This window comes from Salvelinus namaycush, chromosome 2 (genome assembly GCF_016432855.1).
Source record: "Salvelinus namaycush isolate Seneca chromosome 2, SaNama_1.0, whole genome shotgun sequence".
Taxonomy (NCBI): domain Eukaryota; kingdom Metazoa; phylum Chordata; class Actinopteri; order Salmoniformes; family Salmonidae; genus Salvelinus; species Salvelinus namaycush.
This window is the reverse complement of record NC_052308.1, coordinates 69,598,453-69,624,194: the sequence shown is the minus strand read 5'-3', so window position 1 is coordinate 69,624,194 and position 25,742 is coordinate 69,598,453. Positions and strand designations below refer to the sequence as shown.

The 25,742-nt window shown below is 44.0% G+C and overlaps 1 protein-coding gene across 1 annotated transcript in view; it reads left to right on the top strand.

Moving 5' to 3' along the window:
• The window catches only part of LOC120027734 (SH3 and PX domain-containing protein 2A-like), a 121,248-nt gene that overhangs the window by 35,397 nt on the left and 60,109 nt on the right, over positions 1 to 25,742 (top strand). The window contains exons 4-5 of the mRNA XM_038972739.1: positions 1,563 to 1,639; positions 9,323 to 9,414. Coding sequence (XP_038828667.1) covers positions 1,563 to 1,639; positions 9,323 to 9,414 — 169 coding nt within the window. The remainder of the gene's footprint in view (positions 1 to 1,562; positions 1,640 to 9,322; positions 9,415 to 25,742) is intronic.

Below are 25,742 nucleotides of genomic sequence, written 5' to 3'. Positions count from 1 at the left end.
TGGCCTGCTGCCCGGGAATGGGTCCTCTTCCTTTGGGGCCAAAGAAAAGGAAGAGAGAGAGTCAAACATCCCCTTGTATCTTCTTAGGCGTCTGATCGAGGTGCTTCTCATTCTCACTCCGGTTCTTCTGAGGACTAGGCGTACCCTCTGCCTGTCTGCCCAAGCCCCCGAGTGACTGCACCTCTACTTATACCCATTTGGAGTAACGAGGGCCAGGTGGGACCAATTCCAGGTGCCAATTGGTTGCAGCACATGGACTGGGTAATATTGGTGTTGATTCACCAGCCCCAGTTGGTGCCCGTAGAGCTGTCCATGGTGCTGACTCACCTTGGCCTGGCAAGCCCTCTGGAGCTGACCAAGGTCCTGCTCCTTCCTTTGTAGCTCGCTGCTGGCCCCCTTGGTTGCCACAGTCCCAGAAACCGATGGGTTGGGCCCGAGCCAGAACACATGTGGGTGAAACAATGTTTTGAAAATTGGTCATTGGTTTTGATACTCTGGTTAGAGATTATCCAGACGCTGATGACTTTGTTTTGTACAACACGCCTCGTCACCACGAACGACTCTATGATGGCAGATTCAAGCTGAGGTATGTAGCCAACACATAGCATTGGGAGAATTCAGAGTCGTCAGGCAATCCCCACCCCGCCAACCCACCTCACATTAAGCCACCCGGATGTCAACCAAAACATCCACCTCTATCTGTTTACATACCTTTTGTAACATTTATTTTGACCGGATAGTCTCATTGAGATAACATCTCTTTTGCAAGAGATACCTGTTCAAGAGCGTTACAAAATGAGTCGCACCAAATACAATATCTTCGTCCAGTCCAGATGTGGAACTGTGTCCTTGGCAGCTTCTTTGAAATAGTCACCCATAGGATTCACTCAATTACACACACTGCTAACAGCTGGCCATCAAAGACTTGGGTTAGGTATTGCAAGTCAGAGTTACGGTTGAAGATTGCCTGTTGTTTACATGGTGGTCTCTGATCTAAGAAACTCCAGCACTGCACTATTACCCCTCTGCTATTCATCATTCAAAGTATTGCTGGCAATCAGAACGCACATAGTCTGTCCCCAGCTCTTCCTCTCATCCTCTGTGTCTTCAGTTCACAGGAAGGGTAATTTGATCACTTCCTGTGGGACTGTAGTGACCGTGGCATACCCTGGAGTAGGGGGCGGTCTGATTGGCTGGTGCCATTTTTCTTTGAAGTCACTGAGTTAGACTAGATACATAACCTCCAAGCGCTTAAATCCCATTTGATATGTTAAGAGGGCAAGTCACAGTTAGAGGTCCACGCGGGACAAGACCGTTCACTATGAGAGTATGAGAGGGAGATTGTAGTGGTTCAGAAGTCTTTCATGTGTTACTGACATCTAGTGTTAGCCTGCGGTAATACACAAACACGCTGAAGGGTTGTCCTCTGCGATGAGACAGGATTGTACTGGTCTTTCATTTATTACGGTTTTACACTCTCGAACATCTAAAATGTGTCCCTTCCTATCTTCTCTGTCTCTCTCATCCCCCCCCCCCCCCCCCCCCCCCCCCCCCTCCCTCAGGTAAAATCCTGTTCAGGCGGAGTCATGTGCGTGATGTGGCCATGAAGAGGCTACGTTTCATCGATGACTACTGCAGGGTGAGCGAGGAGGCATTACTGTCAAAACACACACACACGCTGTAAACATCCTGTCCCACTTGGGCTCCCCCCTGTCACATGTTATTGGGATTTAGGGGTCAGAGGTCAGGGGTGACAGATGGTAACCAGACACACGTGTCAGCGACACCTCAGGCGTGACGTTAAACACGGGTGTTGTAGGGTACATGTGTTGAGTCAGGGGGGTTTCCAGTTTGCACCACAATAAGATGGTCTTGTCGGTTGCACATTTCTGTGCAAATACTTGATACAATACAGTCTTGTCTCATCTTATTGCCGAGTTTTAAAATAAATGTTTTTACTATGTTCAGGGGCAGTTACCAAGCTAGCAAACCTACAACGGCGCAACTGAGGAAATGTTTTTCAAATACTTAGCTCGTCTGAAAACACATTGTCATACATACTGGTCTCTAAGGCTTTGGTTTATTCTGGTCATGAAGTTTTAGAAAGAGATTTGACCTAGTTCTGTTTAGTTTAGAACACACAAGAACACTTCTGAGTGCCAAACAAAAGATAGACTTTAAAAGCTACCCACTCTTTGAAATAAATAGATAAAGATAAAGAAAAATAGATAAAGGCTATGCCCTCGGTATTTCATTTTAATGAAAGTTTTCTAAAACTCCCCCAAAACTTCAGCCTTTGGTCATTCAGCAGTCTGACTTCAATAAAGTTCGTATTGTTTCCCCATTGTTTAGTCTCTCTCTCTCCGTCTCTCTGTCTCTCTCTCTCTCCGTCTCTCCGTCTTTCCGTCTCTCCGTCTCTCCGTCTCTCCGTCTCTCCGTCTCTCCGTCTCTCCGTCTCTCCGTCTCTCTGTCTCTCTGTCTCTCTGTCTCTCTCTCTGTCTCTCTGTCTCTCTGTCTCTCTGTCTCTCTGTCTCTCTCTCTCTCTCTCTCTCTCTCTCTCTCTCTCTCTCTCTCTCTCTCTCTCTCTCTCTCTGTCTCTCTCTCTGTCTCTCTCTCTGTCTCTCTCTCTGTCTCTCTCTCTGTCTCTCTCTCTCTCTCTCTCTCTCTCTCTCTCTCTCTCTCTCTCTCTCTCTCTCTCTCTCTCTCTCTCTCTCTCAATTCAATTCAATTCAATTCAATTCAATTCAATTCAAGGGGCTTTATTGGCATGGGAAACATGTGTTAACATTGCCAAAGCAAGTGAGGTAGACAATACACAAAAGTGAAACAAACAATACAAATTAACAGTAAACATTACACATACAGAAGTTTCAAAACAATAAAGACATTACAAATGTCATATTATATATATACAGTGTTGTAACAATGTACAAATGGTTAAAGCACACAAGTTAAAATAAATAAGCATAAATATGGGTTGTATTTACAATGGTGTTTGTTCTTCACTGGTTGCCCTTTTCTTGTGGCAACAGGTCACAAATCTTGCTGCTGTGATGGCACACTGTGGAATTTCACCCAGTAGATATGGGAGTTTATCAAAATTGGATTTGTTTTCGAATTCTTTGTGGATCTGTGTAATCTGAGGGAAATATGTGTCTCTAATATGGTCATACATTGGGCAGGAGGTTAGGAAGTGCAGCTCAGTTTCCACCTCATTTTGTGGGCAGTGTGCACATAGCCTGTCTTCTCTTGAGAGCCATGTCTGCCTACGGCGGCCTTTCTCAATAGCAAGGCTATGCTCACTGAGTCTGTACATAGTCAAAGCTTTCCTTAAGTTTGGGTCAGTCACAGTGGTCAGGTATTCTGCCACTGTGTACTCTCTGTTTAGGGCCAAATAGCATTCTAGTTTGCTCTGTTTTTTTGTTAATTCTTTCCAATGTGTCAAGTAATTATCTTTTTGTTTTCTCATGATTTGGTTGGGTCTAATTGTGCTGTTGTCCTGGGGCTCTGTGGGGTGTGTTTGTGTTTGTGAACAGAGCCCTAGGACCAGCTTGCTTAGGGGACTCTTCTCCAGGTTCATCTCTCTGTAGGTGATGGCTTTGTTATGGTAGGTTTGGGAATCGCTTCCTTTTAGGTGGTTGTAGAATTTAACGGCTCTTTTCTGGATTTTGATAATTAGTGGGTATCGGCCTAATTCTGCTCTGCATGCATTATTTGGTGTTCTACGTTGTACACGGAGGATATTTTTGCAGAATTCTGCATGCAGAGTCTCAATTTGGTGTTTGCCCCATTTTGTGAAATCTTGGTTGGTGAGCGGACCCCAGACCTCACAACCATAAAGGGCAATGGGCTCTATGACTGATTCAAGTATTTTTAGCCAGATCCTAATTGGTATGTTGAAATTTATGTTCCTTTTGATGGCATAGAATGCCCTTCTTGCCTTGTCTCTCAGATCGTTCACAGCTTTGTGGAAGTTACCTGTGGTGCTGATGTTTAGGCCGAGGTATGTATAGTTTTTTGTGTGCTCTAGGGCAACGGTGTCTAGATGGAATTTGTGGTCCTGGCGACTGGACCTTTTTTGGAACACCATTATTTTGGTCTTACTGAGATTTACTGTCAGGGCCCAGGTCTGACAGAATCTGTGCAGAAGATCTAGGTGCTGCTGTAGGCCCTCCTTGGTTGGTGACAGAAGCACCAGATCATCAGCAAACAGTAGACATTTGACTTCGGATTCTAGTAGGGTGAGACCGGGTGCTGCAGACTGTTCTAGTGCTCGCGCCAATTCGTTGATATATATGTTGAAGAGGGTGGGGCTTAAGCTGCATCCCTGTCTCACCCCACGACAATTTTAACCGCACACTTGTTGTTTGTGTACATGGATTTTATAATGTCGTATGTTTTACCCCCAACACCACTTTCCATCAATTTGTATAGCAGACCCTCATGCCAAATTGAGTCGAAGGCTTTTTTGAAATCAACAAAGCATGAGAAGACTTTGCCTTTGTTTTGGTTTGTTTGGTTGTCAATTAGGGTGTGTAGGGTGAATACATGGTCTGTTGTACGGTAATTTGGTAAAAAGCCAATTTGACATTTGCTCAGTACATTGTGTTCATTGAGGAAATGTACGAGTCTGCTGTTAATGATAATGCAGAGTATTTTACCAAGGTTACTGTTGACGCATATTCCACGGTAGTTATTGGGGTCAAATTTGTCTCCACTTTTGTGGATTGGGGTGATCAGTCCTTGGTTCCAAATATTGGGGAAGATGCCAGAGCCAAGGACGATGTTAAAGAGTTTTAGTATAGCCAATTGGAATTTGTTGTCTGTATATTTGATCATTTCATTAAGGATACCATCAACACCACAGGCCTTTTTGGGTTGGAGGGTTTTTATTTTGTCCTGTAACTCATTCAAGGTAATTGGAGAATCCAGTGGGTTCTGGTAGTCTTTAATAGTTGATTCTAGGATTTGTATTTGATCATGTATATGTTTTTGCTCTTTATTCTTTGTTATAGAGCCAAAAAGATTGGAGAAGTGGTTTACCCATACATCTCCATTTTGGATAGATAATTCTTCGTGTTGTTGTTTGTTTAGTGTTTTCCAATTTTCCCAGAATTGGTTAGAGTCTATGGATTCTTCAATTACATTGAGCTGATTTCTGACATGCTGTTCCTTCTTTTTCCGTAGTGTATTTCTGTATTGTTTTAGTGATTCACCATAGTGAAGGCGTAGACTCAGGTTTTCCGGGTCTCTATGTTTTTGGTTGGACAGGTTTCTCAATTTATTTCTTAGATTTTTGCATTCTTCATCAAACCATTTGTCATTGTTGTTCATTTTCTTCGGTTTTCTATTTGAGATTTTTAGATTTGATAGGGAAGCTGAGAGGTCAAATATACTGTTAAGATTTTCTACTGCCAAGTTTACACCTTCACTATTGCAGTGGAACGTTTTACCCAGGAAGTTGTCTAAAAGGGATTGGATTTGCTGTTGCCTAATTGTTTTTTGGTAGGTTTCCAAACTGCATTCCTTCCATCTATAGCATTTCTTAATGTTACTCAGTTCCTTTGGCTTTGATGCCTCATGATTGAGTATTGCTCTGTTCAAGTAGACTGTAATTTTGCTGTGATCTGATAGGGGTGTCTAAGGATCTCTCTCTCTCTCTCTCTCTCTCTCTCTCTCTCTCTCTCTCTCTCTCTCTCTCTCTCTCTCTCTCTCTCTCTCTCTCTCTCTCTCTGTCTCTCTCTCTCTCTCTCTGTCTCTCTCTCTCTCTCTCTCTCTCTCTCTGTCTCTCTCTCTCTCTCTCTCTCTCTCTCTCTCTGTCTCTCTCTCTCTCTCTCTCTCTCTGTCTCTCTGTCTCCCTCTGTCTCTCTGTCTCTCTCTCTGTCTCTCTCTGTCTCTCTCTCTCTCTCTCTGTCTCTCTCTCTGTCTCTCTCTCTGTCTCTCTCTCTCTGTCTGTCTCTCTCTCTCTGTCTCTCTCTCTGTCTCTCTCTCTGTCTCTCTCTCTCTCTCTCTCTGTCTCTCTCTCTCTGTCTCTCTCTCTCTCTCTCTCCCTCTCTCTCTCTCTCTCTCTCTCTCTCTCTCTCTCTCTCTCTCTCTCTCTCTCTCTCTCTCTCTCTCTCTCTGTCTCTCTGTCTCTCTCTCTCTCTCTCTCTCTCTCTCTCTCTCTCTCTCTCTCTCTCTCTCTCTCTCTCTCTCTCTCTCTCTGTGTCTCTCTCTCTGTCTCTCTGTCTCTCTCTCTCTGTCTCTCTCTCTGTCTCTCTCTCTCCCTCTGTCTCCCTCTGTCTCTCTCTGTCTCTCTCTCTCTCTCTCTCTCTCTCTCTCTCTCTCTCTCTGTCTCTCTCTGTCTGTCTGTCTGTCTGTCTGTCTGTCTGTCTGTCTGTCTGTCTCTCTCTCTCTCTCTCTCTCTCTCTCTCTCTCTCTCTCTCTCTCTCTCTCTCTCTCTCTCTCTCTCTCTCTCTCTCTCTCTGTCTCTCTCTCTAAAAAGTGAACAGGAAATATTACACTCACACAAGTCCTGAAATAATAAAGACAATTCAAATGTCATATTGTCTCTATATACAGTGTTGTAACGATAGGCAAATAGTTAAAGTAAAAGTTTGTTCTTCACCCTTTTCTTTTGGCAACAGGTCAGAAGGTCATCTTGCTGCTGTGATTGCACAGATAGATAAAATTGGATTTGTTTTCAAATTCTTTGTGGGTCTGTGTAATGTGAGGGAAATATGTGTCCCTAAAATGGTCATACATTTTGCATGAGGTTAGTAAGTGCAGCTCAGTTTCCACCTAATTTTGTGGGCAGTGTGCGCATAGCCCGTCTTCTCTTCCCCTCTTGCCTCATCGCTGCAACTCCCTTACAGAGAGGCGAAGCTCGAGAGCCGTGTGTCCTCTGAAACATAACCCAACCAAGCCGCACTGCTTCTTGACACAATGCCCGCACCGATGTGTCGGAGGAAACACCGTACACCTGGCGACTGTGTCAGTGTGCACCCGCCACAGGAGTCGCTAGTGCGCGATGGGACAAGGACATCTCTGCCGGCCAAACCCTCCCTAATGCGGACAACACTGGGTCAATTGTGTGCCGCCCCATGGGTCTCCCAGCTGCGACAGAGCCTGGACTTGAACCCAGAGTGATGCAGTGCCTTAGACCACCAGGCCCCTAGCCTGTCTTCTCTTGAGAGTCAGGTCTGCCTACGGCAACCTTTCTCAATAACAAGGCTTCTCTCTCTCTGCCCCCGTCTCTTCCTCTCTCTCTCTCTCTACCCCCCCTCTCCTCCTCTCTCTCTTCCTCTCACTGCCCCCCCACCTCCCTCTCTCTCTCTTGCTAACTCTACCTCTCTCTCAATTCAATTTCAATTTAAGTGCTTTATTGGCATGGGAAACATGTTTACATTGCCAAAGCAAGTGAAATAGATAATAAACAAAAGTGAAATAAACAATAAAAAAATGAACAAAAGTTATTTCTATCTATCTATCTATATATCTATCTATCTATCTATCTATCTATCTATCTATCTATCTATCTATCTATCTCTCTCTCTCTCTCTCTCTCTCTCTCTCTCTCTCTCTCTCTCTCTCTCTCTCTCTCTCTCTCTCTCTCTCTCTCTCTGTCTCTCTGTCTCTCTCTCTGTCTCTCTCTCACAGTTACTCCCTCTCTCCCCTCTCTCTCTCTCTCTCACTTACCCCCCTCTCTTTCTCTCTTTCCCTCTCTGCTCTCTCACTCTCTTTCTCTCCCCACCTCCCTTTTTCACACACCATGGTATCAAAGGCCATGGATGTAAACAATCACGGGGGCTGGACTGTCACACACACACTACAGCTGCTCCAGCACTCCCGAAGTAGGGAAGGTGTCCAGTTTTCTGCCTTGAAACACAGATAAAAGGGTGGACTTTTTTGTCCAAGGCCACATCTTATAATCAGTGAAATCCAACATTTTGAAAGACTTTCTCTCAACTTTGATGATAAGTTTTGACAACCTCCAAATACTCGTGCCCAGTCATTATATAAATGCTCAAACACAACTTAAAGATGCAGTCAGTCATGTCAGAAGCTAGCAGGTTCATTATTTACCTAAAACAGCAGCGCATTGCAGTAAAGCTACATCACGTTTTGAAATGAACTTCCCTTGCTTTGTTTAATAACGCTATCATGAATCTAGGAAAGACGTTTTGTGTGTCAGAGTGCAGTATTTATTTCATTTCACAGCACAAACATTTGTTAGCATGTTTCTCACACTGGCTTTAGACACGGAGGGGGCAGGCCTGCCCCGGCTAGTGCAGGGAGGTTGCCTAGAAACAAATGCCTCGGAGGGAGTCTGCATAGCATGACAAATTCCCATGATTTGTGAATCTGTTCGGACCGAAAAAAGCTAGTGCGACAGCTAAAATGGCTTTGAAAAAAACAACATTTCAGCTAATAGGGAGAAGTATCTAACAAAATAACTACATTATTGCAATCATTAATCATAAACTATTTACATGATAGAAATGTGGGTACATTTGTGGACAACATTATTTTTGAAAGGTTTAAAAAAAGAAAATAGCTCACTATCTTTTTACTTAATATGTCTTAAAATATTTGTATGTTTGTAGATGTTAAGAGATTGTTCTGCCTGTCTATCACTCGTCATCTTCTGATCTGAACTTGACTGTTTACTTACTAGTTCCTGTTTGTTGTCACAAGACAAACAGCAGAAGGATAGTGATGACACAGAAGGCCCTCTCAAGGGATTGTGAGAGGCTGGAGCCAAACCATCTGTACCACTAGCTGTCTTTTAATATAATATACACTTCCTCAATAACACATGACCAGAAAATGATCATATGAGTACGGACGGGTATTTGCTCTTATTGTGAACAATGGAATATTAATTAATTTGAAGTTGTGCACTGTCCCTGTGAAGTAAATTCCATGAATATGATATGGACATTGTTCAACATCAATCTCAAATATAGTACAATATGTCCACTATGTCCACCTTGTCATTGGCTCCTATTGATCTGTTCCTACAGTAGTGTGACTTAGCCTGATCATTACAAATGGATGTCCATCCTCAGTGGAATAGGCTGACATATGATCTTCCATTGAATTGGAGCCAAACTCTGTGCTAAGGATTAGACTGTATGTACTGTAAAGGTAGAACGTGAAATGGATGTTAGAATGCATCCTCCGTAGGTCATCATTCCAAGAGTTGCTTTGTGTGGTGCATCGTTGTACGGTATCTTACACCGGATGGTCTCTCTCTCTCCCCCTCCCTCCTTCCCCTATTCCTCCTCTCCCTCTCTTCCCCCCCTCTCTCCCTCCCACCCTCTCCCTCTCTCTCTCTCAGGCTCTGGTCCGTCTCCCTCCTCAGTTGTCTCAGAGTGAGGAGGTGCTGCGCTTCTTTGAGACCAAAGCTGATGACCTCAACCCCCCAGTAGAGTGAGTATCTAAAACACACACACACACACACACACACACACACACACACACACACACACACACACACACACACACACACACACACACACACACACACACACACACACACACTCAGTTCAATTCAATTCAAGGGGCTTTATTGGCATGGGAAAGCAAGTGGAATGGATAAACAAAAGTTAAAGAAACTATAAAAAGTGAACAGTAAATATAAGTCATTGCGAAATTAAATGATGTTTATCTACATTTATCAAACTACAATTCTATTTTTTGCTGAAGAACTCAGGAGCCCATGAGCGCATGATCTCTCTCTCTCTCTCTCTCTCTCTCTCTCTCTCTCTCTCTCTCTCTCTCTCTCTCTCTCTCTCTCTCTCTCTCTCTCTCTCCATCTCTCTCTCTCTCCATCTCTCCCTCTCTCTCTCTCTCTCTCTCTCTCTCTTTCCCACCCTGCTGTGCGGTGTGTCTCAGAGAGACTCAGAGAGGCCGAGGCCTCATTGTTTACAGTGTGGGTCCTTTTGAACAGAGGAAGTGGAGGCCAGGCTTTGATGCCACCAGCAGGAGGGTAGAGGGTTCACACACTGATCCATGGACAGAGTTTGTAGGGCATGTAGGGCGGCCATGTTCCAAACACTAAAAGGGAACTACGGGGGTGTATACTGAGAAGTAGAGCCACGAATGTGCTGTCTATGTGGTAGATAGTTGGCTGACTATGGGTGGGTTGTGTTTCTGTGTGTGTGTGTGTGTGTGTGTGTGTGTGTTTGTGTGTGCGTGAGTGATACTGTGTCGCTCAACGTCTTCCTACTTCTACACCTTTCCCATGAACTGTTGGTCCTATTGGGAAGTACTCAAGACATGATTAACAATGTGTAAAAAACAAAATGCCTTTGAATGGGGTATGGTAGTAGGTGCCAGGCGCACCGGTTTGTGTCAAGAACTGCAACGCTGCTGGGTTTTTCACACTTAAAACCGTTTCCAGTGTGTATCAAGAATGGTCCACCACCCAAAGGACATCCAGCCATCTTGACACAACTGTGGGAAGCATTGGAGTCAACATGGGCCAGCATCTCTGTGGAATGTTTTCAGCACCTTGTAGGGTCCATTCCCTGACGAATTGAGGCTGTTCTGAGGGCAAAAGGGGGGGGGGGGGGGGGGGGGGGGGGTCACGTACACTCACTGTACTTGATCATGTTCCAAAGTACCCTCTTTAGAACGTTTTGGTGTGTTCCCTAGTCAGCTCTTTTTCCAAGCTACGAAAAGATCTAGCAAGCCTCTACACATTTGGGAAAAGGGAGAGAGAAGGTAGGAGTTGGTGTGTGTGTGTGTGTGGATGACAGTATGTGTGTGTGTGTGTTGGGAGGATGACAAGTTTCATACTTCTTGGAGATGTCCCTTTCCCCTCTGGGTACTTTTTAATTAGGGGAACGAAAACTGTGCTCTTCAAATTCACATTCGAAAGCTCCAAATCAGTTGTAATAGACTGGTAACACACACACCTGAGGCGCAGACTCCCTAGTTAGATGCTGACAGTTTTTCTCATCCATGTTTCAATTACTCCTCTCATTATTTTATTCCCTTCCTCGCTTCTCTGCCTCTCCTCTGCCTTGCTTCTATGCCTCTCCTCGGCCTCGCTTCTCTGCCTCTCCTCGGCCTCGCTTCTCTGCCTCGCTTCTCTACCTCTCTTCTGCCTTGCTTCTCTGCTGCTCCTCGGCCTCGCTTCTCTGCCTCTCCTCTGCCTTGCTTCTCTGCCTCTCCTCTGCCTCGCTTCTCTGCCTCTCCTCTGCCTCGCTTCTCTGCCTCTCCTCTGCCTCGCTTCTCTGCCTCTCCTCTGCCTCGCTTCTCTGCCTCTCCTCTGCCTCGCTTCTCTGCCTCGCTTCCCTGCTTCTCCTCTGCCTCGCTTCTCTGCCTCTCTTCTGCCTCACTTCTCTGCTTCTCCTCTGCCTTGTTTCTCTGCCTCGCTTCTCTGCCTCTCCTGCCTTGCTTCTCTGCCTCTCCTCTGCCTCGCTTCTCTGCCAGTGTCATGCGGTTGTTTAAATCCTTGCTTCTTTCACTGGAGTGAAGAAAGGATGCGACGAGAAAAGAGAGAGAGAAGAGGAGAAGACAGCAGATATAGTGACCTCTGTCTCACGGTGATTTCCTGCTGAGGCTTAATAGAGTCTCTTCCCTTCCTCCTCCCTCTTCCCTCCTCTTTTCTCTCGTTCTGTCCATCCCCAGCTCATAAATTCAAGTGTGCTTTAATTGACATGACAGCTCAAGGTTAGAAACACTATTGCCAAAGTGGTTAGGATTCGATCAACAGCTTCTCTCTCTCTCTTTCTCTCTCTCTTTCTCCCTCTCTTTCTCCTTTCTCCCCTCCCTCATTCCTCCCCTCCCTAGCTGTATTGCTCACAGTCTTCCTATAGCTCCATTCATCGCTCTCTCCATCTTTTTCTCACTTCATTCTTTCTCTCTCTCTCTCCCTATGCTACCTCCCGCCTTCTTTGTATTCTCTATGACATGAGTGGTGCGGTCTATTTTGGTATGTAAGGACAACACATTAATCAAGTAGTCCAGAGACTAGTCGGAGAAGATGAAGTCACATATCTCCATCAATAATACACAAATACACCCTATACCCTCAATGCTCTCTCTCTCTCCCTCTCCCCTCTCTCTCTCTCTCTCTCTCTCTCTCTCTCTCTCTCTCTCACACACTCACACTCACACTCACACACAACCCAATCTCATTGCATTGCTCTTGGCCAGTCCTCATCTCTAAAGCCTGGCTAAGATTGTGACTCCATTATAGCATCAATATGTATGATAATGGACATGGAAAGTGGGGTAGACTAAATGGGCACGCTAAGCTTGTTCCTGTCTATTGTAACAATGGAAAGTAATGGTGGAGGTGCATTTTATCCATCTGTCATGCACTATTCTAGCACTCACACATTACATAGTGGTGGTGCATTGCATCCAGAAAGCCTGCATCCTAAATGGCACACTATTCCTTATCACCTCTGCAGAAAATGTGTGCACTATATAGGGAATAGGGTGCCATTTGAGATGCAGACATTGACTATTCTAGCAGTTACACATCATGATTCAGAAGTAGATTTCTGTCTGGGGGGAAATTGGATGGGCTTTCATCTTGGTTCCTTCCCTTCACATCCGCTAAATGGAAACGAATTAGAGGACATTTAGCAGTGAGATTGGCCACTGATTTACTACCATGATTGGTGTGTGTGTGGTAGGGAGGAGAGGGCAGTGTGTATGTTGTGTGTGTGTGTGTGTGTGTGTGTGTGTGTGTGTGTGTGTGTGTGTGTGTGTGTGTGTGTGTGTGTGTGTGTGTGTGTGTGTGTGTGTGTGTGTGTGTGTGTGTGTGTGTGTGTGTGTGTGTGTGTGACTATACTCCAGAGTAATCTGCAGGTGGAAAACTAATTTGAAACACATTAATCATGGAATTATAGGAGGCAGTTTGACCTGTTCCAAACAGGTGTGTGTGTGTGTGTGTGTGTGTGTGTGTGTGTGTGTGTGTGTGTGTGTGTGAGAGTGCGTGTTGAATAGGAATTAACTTGGAAGTCAGGGCACCACGACAAAATTTTGTTTTTTAGAGTTGCAATTTCCCGAATATAACTCTTCAGATATTTTATTATCTTATCGATTACAGTCGTCTATTAATGTAGTATTACCTCATCAGTCTCATTCCTGAACGTCACAAACCCTTGGATATCTGCACGAACCCTAGCATCATAATTCATGAATCAGCGAAATACAAATTGGCTTAATTATTTATTTACTAACTTACTAATCATTCACATAATTGCATAAACACACACACAATAGGTCATACATTGGTTACTAACATGATACCAAGAAAAAGTCCCTAGTGGATGAAACCGATATGATGGCTTGGTAGACAAAGGAAAGGGGTGAGGACAGATAAGAAAGAGCGGGAGAACAGAATGAACCCACTACATACATACAATACGGTCATAGTAAATATGGGTATTTAGCACCCTTACAACTGCTCCTTTGGATTTTAGAAATGCAATTTACGAGTGAATGACTTTGTCATCCCTCTCTGTGACTGCCGGTCCGTCTGCTGGATAGATTGTCGACAGAAAGTCTCTGGTTTGTCCACCAGAGATCAAAGCCTTCCGTAGTTGTAGGTTTTTATAATGGATACGTCAGAGTACTATTCAGAAATGTTCTTCGAGCGGATACGTTTACCAGACTAAAGTATTTAAACAGCTGCACCCTGGTCTTTAGTTTGTAGATTTCTTCACCATTTCAGCTTGGGGATGATCTTCAAGTTCTCTGGTCTTGTCCTTTTGTAGAGTTGCAGTTTAAACCATTTTGCAAAATCCGGCTCACGCCTTAGTCTGCTTGGTCTATAGAGTGATAGCCATTCCGAGGTGGGGACCTCATCCCTGTGTTCTCTTGACTATATTTTAATTGCCAACCATTTCAACATGTAGCGACAGCGCCATGTTTTCTGATCTCAATGGTTGATTATTCAGGTCACAGCTAGAACCACTTCACACACCGGCAGCAACCCGGCATGTTTTGGTCTAATGTACATTTTGTCGGAAGTGGTTTTTATACTGGAGTAGAAAAGGGGGCGTTCCATGACGCCGATGTAAATGTCTGTGCTCACGGGGTGTGGTCACTGACTAGTTAAAACTTTATATGAAAAACCATTATCTCATTTAGAAGGCTAACATCATATTTCATCTTCTCACAAATAGTTTCATATTTAATCATATACGTTCTACAATATTTAGATGTAAAACTGGTAACTGGGAAATATACACATTCAGAGAAACAGTTATGTTGTTCTGCTCTGGTAGTTACATTACAAATTAGTAAGGAATTCAACATGATTGTTCTTTATGTATACACAGACAATTTCAACTGGTTGGAATACAGAAATATTGTTACATTATTCAATCTTTTGAGGTTACCGTACTGCCAAACTTTCATTTTGGTAGAGTGGGGAAAGGAGTTTCGGTATTTACGACCGCCATAAACCTGTGGTGGGAGAGAAAGAGAGGGGGGGGGGGGGGCTATGATCCTCACCCAAAAGGGGCACGTCATGGCAGTGTGTTATGTGTCCATTTTTCCATTGTCCTCATCTGTTCCAAAAGAGAGAAAGACCCATGGAGATATAGATAAATTAAAATCAAATAAAATGTTATTTGTCACATGCGCCGAATAGAACAGGTTACAGTGAAATGCTTACTTACAAGCCCTTAAACCAACAATGCTTTAAGAAGTTTTAAGAACAAAAAGTGTTAAGAATTTAAAAAAAATAAAGTAACAAATAATTAACAGCAGCAGTAAAATAACAATAGCGAGGCTATATACAGTGGGTACCGGTACAGAGTCAATGTGCGGGGGGCCCGGTTAGTCGAGGTAATTGAGGTAATATGTTCATGTTGTTAGAGTTAACTTCTCTGGGATATGTGGGACGGTAGCGTCCCACTTGGCCAAAAGCCAGAAAAAATGTAGCGAGCCAAATTCAAATATATTACTGTAAAAATCAATCTTTCATGAAATCACACATGAAAGACACCAAATTAAAGCTACACATGTTGTGAATCCAGCCAACATGTCTGATTTCAAAAAGGATTTACGGGGAAAGGACACCAAACAATTATGTTAGCTCAGTAGATAGCCACAGAAAAACACAGCCATTTTCCCAGCAACAGATAGTAGTAACAAAAACCAGAAATAGAGATAAATTTATCACTAACCTTTGAACATCTTCATCAGATGACACTCATATGATATCATGTTACACAATACGTTTATGTTTTGTTCGATAATGTGCATATTTATATCCACAAATCTCGGTTTACATTGGCGCCATGTTCAGAAATGCCTCCAAAATATCCGGAGTAATTACAGAGAGCCATGTCAAATAACAGAAATACTCATCATAAACTACCACTGTTGTGTCATCGGTAAACTTGATGATGGTGTTCGAGTCATGCCTGGCCATGCAGTCATGAGTGAACAGGGAGTACAGGAGAGGACTGAGCACGCACCCCTGAGGTGCCCCCGTGTTGAGCATCAGCATGGCGGATGTGTTGTTACCTACCCTTACCACCTGGGGGCGGCCCGTCAGGAAGTTCAGGATCCAGTTGCAGAGGGAGGTTTTTAGTCCCAGGGTCCTTAGCTTAGTTATGAGCTTTGAGGGCACTATGGTGTTGAACGCTGAGCTGTAGTCAATGAATAGAATTCTCACATAGGTGTTCCTTTTGTCCAAGTGGGAAAGGGCAGTATTTTTATTTTATTTGTAGTTTCTTTTACCCCTTTTTCGTGGTATTCAATTGGTAGTTAGAGTCTTGTCTCATCGCTGCAACTCCCGTATGGCCTCGGGAGAAGCGAAGGTTGAGAGCCGTGCTTCCTCCGAAACACAACCCAGGCCGCACTGCTTCTTGACACAATGCCCACTTAACCTGGAAGCAAGCTGCACCATTATGTCAGAGGAAACACCGTACACCTGGCGACTGTGTCTGCGCGCACTGTTCCCGGCCCGCCTAGTGCGTGATGGGACAAGGACATCCCTGCCGGCCAAACCCTCCCCTAACAACACTGGACCAATTGTGCGCCGCCCCATGGGTCTCCCAGTCGCGGCCAGCTGCGACAGCCTGGACTCGAACCCAGAATCTCTAGTGACACAGCCTTAGACCACTGCGCCACTCGGGAGGCCCGGAAAGGGCAGTGCTGAGTGCAATATTTATCACATCGTCTGTGGATCTGTTGGGGCAGTATTCACATTGGAGTGGGCCTAGGGTTTCTGGGAAAATGGTGTTGATGTGAGCCATGACCAGCCTTTCAAAGCACTTCATGGCTACAGACGTGAGTGCTACGGTCGTTAGTCATTTAGGCACATTACCTTAGTGTTCTTTGGCAGAGGGACTATGGTGGTCTGCTTGAAAAATGCTGGTATTACAGACTCAGTCAGGGACAGGTTGAAAATGTCAGTGAAGACACCAGTTGGTCAGCGCATGCTCGGAGTACACGTCCTGGTAATCCGTCTGGCCCTGTGACCTTGTGAATGTTGACCTGTTCAAAGGTCTTACCTACATCAGCTACGGAGAGCGTGATTACACAGTCGTCCGGAACAGCTGATGCTCTCATGCATGCTTCATTGTTACTTGCCTCGAAGCGAGCATAGAAGTAGTTTAGCTCGTCTGGTAGGCTCCTGTCACTGGGCAGCTTGCGGATATTCTTCCCTTTGTAGTCTGTAATAGTTTGCAAGCCCTGCCACATCCGACGAGCGTCGGAGCCGGTGTAGTACGATTGAATCTTAGTCCTGTGTTGAAGCTTTGTCTGTTTGATGGTTCGTCGGAGGGCATAGCGGGATTTCTTATAAGCTTCCGAGTTAGATTCCTGCTCCTTGAAAGCGGCAGCTCTACCCTTTAGCTCAATGTGGATGTTGCCTGTAATCCATGGCTTCTGCTTGAGGTATGTACGTACGGTAACTGTGGGAATGATGTCATCGATGCACTTATTGTTGAAGCCAGTGACTGATGTGGTGTACTCCTCAATGCCATCGGAAGAATCCCGGAACATATTCCAGTCTGTGCTAGCAAAACAGTCCTGTAGCTTAGCATCTGCTTCGTCTGACTACTTTCTTATTGACCGAGTCACTGGTGCTTCCTGCTTTAGTTTTTGCTTGTAAGCAGGAATCAGGAGGATAGAATTATGGTCAGATTTGCCAAATGGAGGGCGAGGGAAAGTTTTGTACACGTCTCTGTGTTTGGAGTAAAGTTGAGTCTAGAGTTGTTCCCCCTCTGGTTGCACATTTAACATGCTGGTAGAAATGAGGTAAAACGGATTTGAGATTCCCTGCATTAACATCCCCGGCCACTAGGAGCGCCGCCTCTGGATGAGCTTTTTCCTGTTTACTTATGGCCGTATACAGCTCATTGAGTTGTGCGGTCTTAGTGCCAGTATCGGTTTGTGGTGGTATATAGACAGCTACGAAAAATACAGATGAAAACTCTCTTGGTAAATAGTGTGGTCTAAAGCTTATCATGAGAGACTCTACCTCTGGCGAGCAAAACCTGGAGACTTCCTTAGATTTTGTGCACCAGCTGTTGTTTACAAATATACATAGACCGCCACTGCTTGTCTTACCAGAGGCCGCTGTTCTAGATAGAGCTTGTATGTATGTGTACTTTTGTACCTGTGCATAATATGGTAGCAGTCTGTCTATGACTGTGACTACCAGACCATAGAACATATCCTCCCTCCCTCCTCCTGCTCCATTGTCCCAACTCCCTCTCTTACCTCAGTCAGTGATCTCTCCACCTCCCCCTGTGCCTCCCTCGGGGCTGCCTGTGTAACAGATATGCCAGTTGAAGCAGCAGGCTAACAGCTCCAGCTAACAGCTTTAGCCACTCAACCCTGATGGATAAGCTACTACTCCCTGCCCCCTGTAATCAATACTGGTCTACCCAGAGTATTGGGAGGCCCATAGCATTGTATCCAAAGTGATATGCTCTGTTTCAGCTTTCGAAACAGTGGCAAAAGCACTCTGAACCCAGCCTGGCATACAAACTGATATATGTGTGTGTGTCGGAGCGTAGGGCCCTCCTACTGTGTGTGTTGATTTTCAAACGGAGCACACACGCGCACGCACGCACACACACACACACACACACACACACACACACACACACACACACACACACACACACACACACACACACACACACACACACACACACAGATCAGGCAGCTCACTCCATTTGGACACGGAATTATATTTTGAAATGCTGCTTTGTGTGTGTTCATTTCAAAACTGAACGGATCAATGGAAGAATAGAAGTTGAGTAATTGTTTTGCAACAGTGTAACAAGTCAGATTGCTAGTGATGGGGTTTTGATGTTATCTGTGTTGTTAGGTTTGGCAGTTGGAGGAATTAGTTGGTCTTTTGTATGTTATTTGCTGACATGCCATCCTAATAATGAGGGTTGGGCTCAGTAACAGTACATTTCAGCACTAGGACATACTAGCACAGACGTGTGTGTGTGTGTGTGTGTGTGTGTGTGTGTGTGTGTGTGTGTGTGTGTGTGTGTGTGTGTGTGTGTGTGTGTGTGTGTGTGTGTGTGTGTGTGTGTACATGAGTATGATGAATAGTCGCAGTCAGTGCAGCAGTCAGTGTGGTGAAATGTGTCCACCTCATCAGTTACTGTAAAAGGAGGAGAGAAAAGGATGAGGGGGAGGGGGATGAGTGGGGGTGAAGAGGGACCCTCGGGAGGGTATGGGGGTTAGGGGTGGAGGATTGATGGTGTAGAGTTAGCGCTTGAGCTTGACAGTCTAGACAAGAACACTGTCTCACATTGTTGTCGAGCACCCCCTTTCCTTTGTTAGCTGAAGCATGGAGGTCCACCTGAACACTGTCTCACATTGTCTCATTCAGACCCTAACAAAAATAGGCAAACTGCTGTTAGAATGCACAGTAAAACACAAATACATCCTTTTTATGCTCAATAGGGTAACACTTTATAGTACCTTTCAATAACAAGCTATTAAAAATGTCATTGATTAGGCATGTGTTGGTTATTAGTAACACCATATTGAATGGCACACTTTTTATGCTGTACTTTCCCTCCTATAGATACTCCTGTAGTACCCTTTGTTACTCCTACAGTATGCTCTGTTACTCCTACAGTACCCTCTGCTTCTCTTAAAGTATCCTCTGCTACTCTGATAATATCCTCTGCTACTCCTACAGTACCCTCTGTTACTCCTATAGTACCCTCTGCTACTCTGATAATATCATCTGCTACTCCTACAGTACCCTCTGCTACTCCTATAGTACCCTCTGCTACTCTGATAATATCCTCTGCTACTCCTACAGTACCCTCGGTTACTTCTATAGTATCCTCTGCTACCCCTATAGTATCCTCTGCTACTCCGATAATATCCTCTGCTACTCCTATAGTACCCTCTGCTACTCCTATAGTACCATATGTTACTCCGATAATACCCTCTGCTTCTCCTACAGTACCCTCTATTACTTCTATAGTATCCTCTGCTACTCCTATAGTACCCTCTGCTACTCCTATAGTACCATATGTTACTCCGATAATACCCTCTGCTACTCCTACAGTACCCTCTGTTACTTCTATAATATCCTCTGCTACTCCTATAGTACCCTCTGCTACTCCTATAGTACCATATGTTACTCCTCCAGTACCCTCTGTAATCCCTACCGTACCCTCTGTTACTCCTGCAGTACCCTCTGTTACTCCTACAGTATCCTCTGCTACTCATATAATATACTCTGCTACTCCTATAATATCATTTGCTACTCCTATAGTACCCTCTGCTACTTCTATAGTACCATATGTTACTCCGATAATACCCTCTGCTAGTCCTACGGTACCCTCTGTTACTTCTATAGTATCCTCTGCTACTCCTATAGTACCCTCTGTTACTCCTCCAGTACCCTCTGTAATCCCTACCGTACCCTCTGTTACTCCTGCAGTACCCTCTGTTACTCCTACAGTATCCTCTGCTACTCATATAATATCCTCTGCTTCTCCTATAGTACCCTCTGTTACTCCTATAATATACTCTGTTACTCCTATAATACCCTCTGTTACTCCTATAGTACCCTCTGTTACTCATATAATACCCTCTGTTACTCCTGCAGTACCCTCTGTTACTCCTAGAGTATCCTCTGCTACTCATATAATATCCTCTGCTACTCATATGGTACCCTCTGTTACACCTATAGTACCCTCTGTTACTCCCTTAGTACCCTCTGTTACTCCTATAGTACCTTATGTTACTCCTATAGTGCCCTCTGTTACTCCTATAGTACCTTATGTTACTCCTATAGTACCCTCTGTTACTCCTGTAGTACCCTCTGTTACTCCTGCAGTACCCCCTGTTACTCCTATAATACCCTCTGTTACACCTATATTACCCTCTGTTACTCCTATAGTACCCTCTGTTACACCTATAGTACAGTATGTTACTCCTATAGTATCCTCTGCTACTCCTATAGTACCCTCTGTTACACCTATAGTACCCTCTGTTACACCTAAAGTACCCTCTGGTACTCCTATAGTACCCTCTGTTACTCCTATAATACCCTCTGTTACTCCTATAGTACCCTCTGGTACTCCTATAATACCCTCTGTTACACCTAAAGTACCCTCTGTTACTCCTATAGTACCCTATGTTACTCCTATAATACCCTCTGGTACTCCTATAGTACCCTCTGTTACTCCTATAATACCCTCTGTTACACCTATAGTACCCTCTGTTACTCCTATAGTACCCTCTGTTACTCCTATAATACCCTCTGTTACACCTATAGTACCCTCTGTTACTCCTATAGTACCCTCTGTTACTCCTGTAGTACCCTCTGTTACTCCTATAGTACCCTCTGTTACTCCTATAGTACCCTCTGGTACTCCTATAGTACCCTCTGTTACTCCTATAATACCCTCTGTTACTCCTATAGTACCCTCTGTTACTCCTATAGTACCCTCTGTTACTCCTATAGTACCCTCTGTTACTCCTATAGTACCCTCTGTTACTCCTATAATACCCTCTGTTACTCCTATAGTACCCTCTGTTACTCATATAATACCTTCTGTTACTCCTGCAGTACCCTCTGTTACTCCTAGAGTATCCTCTGCTACTCATATACTATCCTCTGCTACTCATATGGTACCCTCTGTTACACCTATAGTACCCCCTGTTACACCTAAAGTACCCTCTGGTACTCCTATAGTACCCTCTGGTACTCCTGCAGTACCCTCTGTTACTCCTAGAGTATCCTCTGCTACTCATATACTATCCTCTGCTACTCATATGGTACCCTCTGTTACACCTATATTACCCTCTGTTACTCCTATAGTACCCTCTGTTACTCCTGCAGTACCCCCTGTTACACCTATAGTGCCCTCTGTTACTCCTATAGTACCTTATGTTACTCCTATAGTGCCCTCTGTTACTCCTATAGTACCTTATGTTACTCCTATAGTACCCTCTGTTACTCCTATAGTACCCTCTGTTACTCCTATAATACCCTCTGTTACTCCTATAGTACCCTCTGTTACTCCTGTAATACCCCCTGTTACTCCTATAGTACCCTCTGTTACTCCTATAATACCCCCTGTTACACCTATAGTGCCCTCTGTTACTCCTATAGTACCTTATGTTACACCTATATTACCCTCTGTTACTCCTATAGTACCCTCTGTTACTCCTATAATACCCCCTGTTACACCTATAGTGCCCTCTGTTACTCCTATAGTACCTTATGTTACACCTATAATACCCTCTGTTACTCCTATAGTACCCTCTGTTACTCCTATAATACCCTCTGTTACACCTATAGTACCCTCTGTTACTCCTATAGTACCCTGTGTTACTCCTATAGTACCCTGTGTTACTCCTGTAGTACCCTCTGTTACTCCTATAGTGCCCTCTGTTACTCCTATAGTGCCCTCTGTTACTCCTATAGTATCTTCTGCTACTCATATAATACCCGCTGTTACACCTATAGTACCCTCTGTTACTCCTATAATACCCTCTGTTACTCCTATAATACTATCTGTTACTCCTATAGTACCCTCTGTCACTCCTATACTATCCTCTGTTACACCTATAGTGCCCTCTGTTACTCCTATAGTACCTTATGTTACACCTATATTACCCTCTGTTACTCCTATAGTACCTTATGTGACACCTATAGTACCCTCTGTTACTCCTATAGTACCCTCTGTTACTCCTATAATACCCTCTGTTACTCCTATAGTACCCTCTGTTACTCCTATAATACCCTCTGTTACTCCTATAGTACCCTCTGCTACTCCTATAGTACCCTCTGTTACTCCTAGAGTATCCTCTGCTACTCATATACTATCCTCTGCTACTCATATGGTACCCTCTGTTACACCTATAGTACCCCCTGTTACACCTAAAGTACCCTCTGGTACTCCTATAGTACCCTCTGGTACTCCTGCAGTACCCTCTGTTACTCCTAGAGTATCCTCTGCTACTCATATACTATCCTCTGCTACTCATATGGTACCCTCTGTTACACCTATATTACCCTCTGTTACTCCTATAGTACCCTCTGTTACTCCTGCAGTACCCCCTGTTACACCTATAGTGCCCTATGTTACTCCTATAGTACCTTATGTTACTCCTATAGTACCCTCTGTTACTCCTATAATACCCCCTGTTACTCCTATAGTGCCCTCTGTTACTCCTATAGTACCTTATGTTACTCCTATAGTACCCTCTGTTACTCCTATAGTACCCTCTGTTACTCCTATAATACCCTCTGTTACTCCTATAGTACTCTCTGTTACTCCTATAATACCCCCTGTTACTCCTATAGTACCCTCTGTTACTCCTATAATACCCCCTGTTACACCTATAGTGCCCTCTGTTACTCCTATAGTACCTTATGTTACACCTATATTACCCTCTGTTACTCCTATAGTACCCTCTGTTACTCCTATAATACCCCCTGTTACACCTATAGTGCCCTCTGTTACTCCTATAGTACCTTATGTTACACCTATAATACCCTCTGTTACTCCTATAGTACCCTCTGTTACTCCTATAATACCCTCTGTTACTCCTATAGTACCCTCTGTTACTCCTATAATACCCTCTGTTACTCCTATAGTACCCTCTGCTACTCCTATAGTACCCTCTGCTACTCCTATAGTACCTTGCCTACCAGACTGGTAGTGTTAGGACTGGAACAAGACTACTCCTGTAGCTGTTTCAAACTGAGTCAAGAGAATGAGTCAAACCTTTCCAAAGGGCACGGCTGCTAAGGTAGATTGAATTCTTAGACCATGATCTGATTCCACTGCGGCCATGTGTCTCTGTACAGTAAAAATCAATCCCACCAATCGCATCTTGAAAAGGGCAGACCTTGAGCGATCCAGATCAGTTATAGTCTGTGTGGGAGGTGCAGGGATATAACACCATTAACACCAGTAAAACCTATATTTATTTTTATTTATTTTCCCTTTTGTATTTTAACTATTTGCACATCATTACAACACTGTATAAAGACATAATATGACATTTGAAATGTATTTATTCTTTTGGAACTTTTGTAAGTGTAATGTTTACTGTTCATTTTTATTGTTTAATTCACTTTTATTTCTTATCTATTTCACTTGCTTTGGCAATGTAAACATATGTTTCCCATGCCAATAAATCCCCTTAAATTGACGTTGAAATTGATATTAGGGACATCTGCCTGTGAATGGGAGTACTGCAACAGAGAGACAAATTCAGGGCTGATTTCATTGATGTGCCTTAGAATAGCTCAACTTGGTTTTCAAATGGGAGTTCTTCATCTTTTATAATTATTTTTATGTCTTAAATGAGATGTACATTCTTTGTATGTCAAGTCTTTCTCGGTGTAGCGTCAGTCTATCTTTCAGTCTTTATCTATTACACACCAACACAGCAGTGTCAAAGCCTCAAAACATGCGCAGTTCATTTGTTGATCCTTCTCTGCACAGATGAACTTGAAATATATGCCTGTGAGCTTGAGTTTCACCTGGAATCAACAACCAACACATTAAAGACATCTTGAATCTTCACTTTTAAGCATTTCCCTCAAGTACAGCAGCATGGTCATGTTCATTCCAAAAACTCACCACGAGGTGGCGTTCTCCTCGATGTAAATGGCCCTATCTGGAAACAGCTGTCTAGACCCAGATCAGCTGGAATACAGTGCAGACTGCAGGGCTGCAGCCAGTGACCCTGTGGCTCCAAACTACAGTAGGGAGAAAAGTGTCCCAGGGGGCTTTCCGTCAGAGATAAATGTGTCCACTGTCTGGTATTTTCCTGTTGTTTTTTTCCCTCTCTGTCATTATTGATGTACATTTTGGCCCCGGGCTGTTCCTGTGAGAGATAGATTTCCAGACAAGATTCCTTGTCTTTCTGATCGCTTTTAAGATTCTCTCTCTCTTTTTCCTCTGTCTGACATGGGAGGAATTTTCACACTTTCTTTTAGCTGTGATTTAAATTGTGGATGAATGTGAATGGAATGGCCATTTCCACAGCACCTGTCTCAGTGTTCAAACTAGGCTAGACAGTACAGTATTGTTCATCAATAGATGCACTTAGAATATTGTATTATAATCCCTGTCTGACTGAATGAAGGATGAACGGTTTTATAACCTTCAGTTGAATGTCAAATTTGATTGGTCACATACACATATTTAGCAGATATTATTGCGGGTGTAGCGAAATGCTTGTACAAAGTTGCTTAGGAGCTAAATATGCTAAATACGTCGGCACTAAATGACATCATCGTTGCTCAGAACTCACATTGTTCACCACCTTCCTGTAAATAACAACTACAATTCCCTTTGAGAGACAGTGGTCCCAGTCTTCAGTCTTCTTATCAGATTATAACTGAGATAAGTCATGGACTCAAGTGATTGGTCAGCTGTTGGGGCCTCTCCGCAGGCTATGAGCTAAGTAGCATTGTGTTGTGTCTCCAATCAACAGACTGGGCCTTTTTGGCTAATTAGAAAGAAGGGATGGGTGTTAGGGGAGGGGGGTAATTGTGTGTGTTTGTGGGGGGGGGGGTAATTGATTCTCTGTACCCTTTTAGGGGAGGGTTGCTAGTGGGCAGAAGGAGCTTGAGCCTTAGCCCAATAATTATGGGGGTGGGGAGGGAGAGTTGAGGGGTGGTGATATCGTACTCCTCAGGGATTCAGGGTTCAGGTTAGGGGGGTTGGCTAAGGGGGCTGAGGTTCAGATTGGGTTTAATTAGAGAGAGACAGACAGAGAGAGACAGAGACAGAGACAGAGAGAGAGAGAAAGAGACAGAGACAGAGACAGAGACAGAGACAGAGACAGAGACAGAGACAGAGAGAGAGAGAGAGAGAGAGACTAACACTGTACATAGACATTTGAAATGTCTCTATTCCTTTGAAACGTTTGTGAGTGTAATGTTTACTGTTCATTTTTGATTGTTCATTTCACTTTTGTTCATGATCTATTTAACTTGCTTTGGCAATGTAAACATATATTTCCCATGCCAATAAAGCCCTTTGATTTGAATTGAGAAGGCAAGAGAGAGGGAGGGGGGAGAGAGAGAGGAAGGAGGGACAGATTAATTTGGAGAAGTGCACATTTACCTTCAAACCACCGGGCCAAACTCTGGGGGCCTTTGGGTGTAATTAGTGCACAACCATCATGTTATTACTGTAGCTAAAGACCCCATCAGCCTTTATCTCTCAATCTGTTCCAGTTCATACACTGTCAATGAGAAACAGATTTCCTGCTTTGTATAGTCGCTCACAGGATTTAAAGACAGTCTCAAT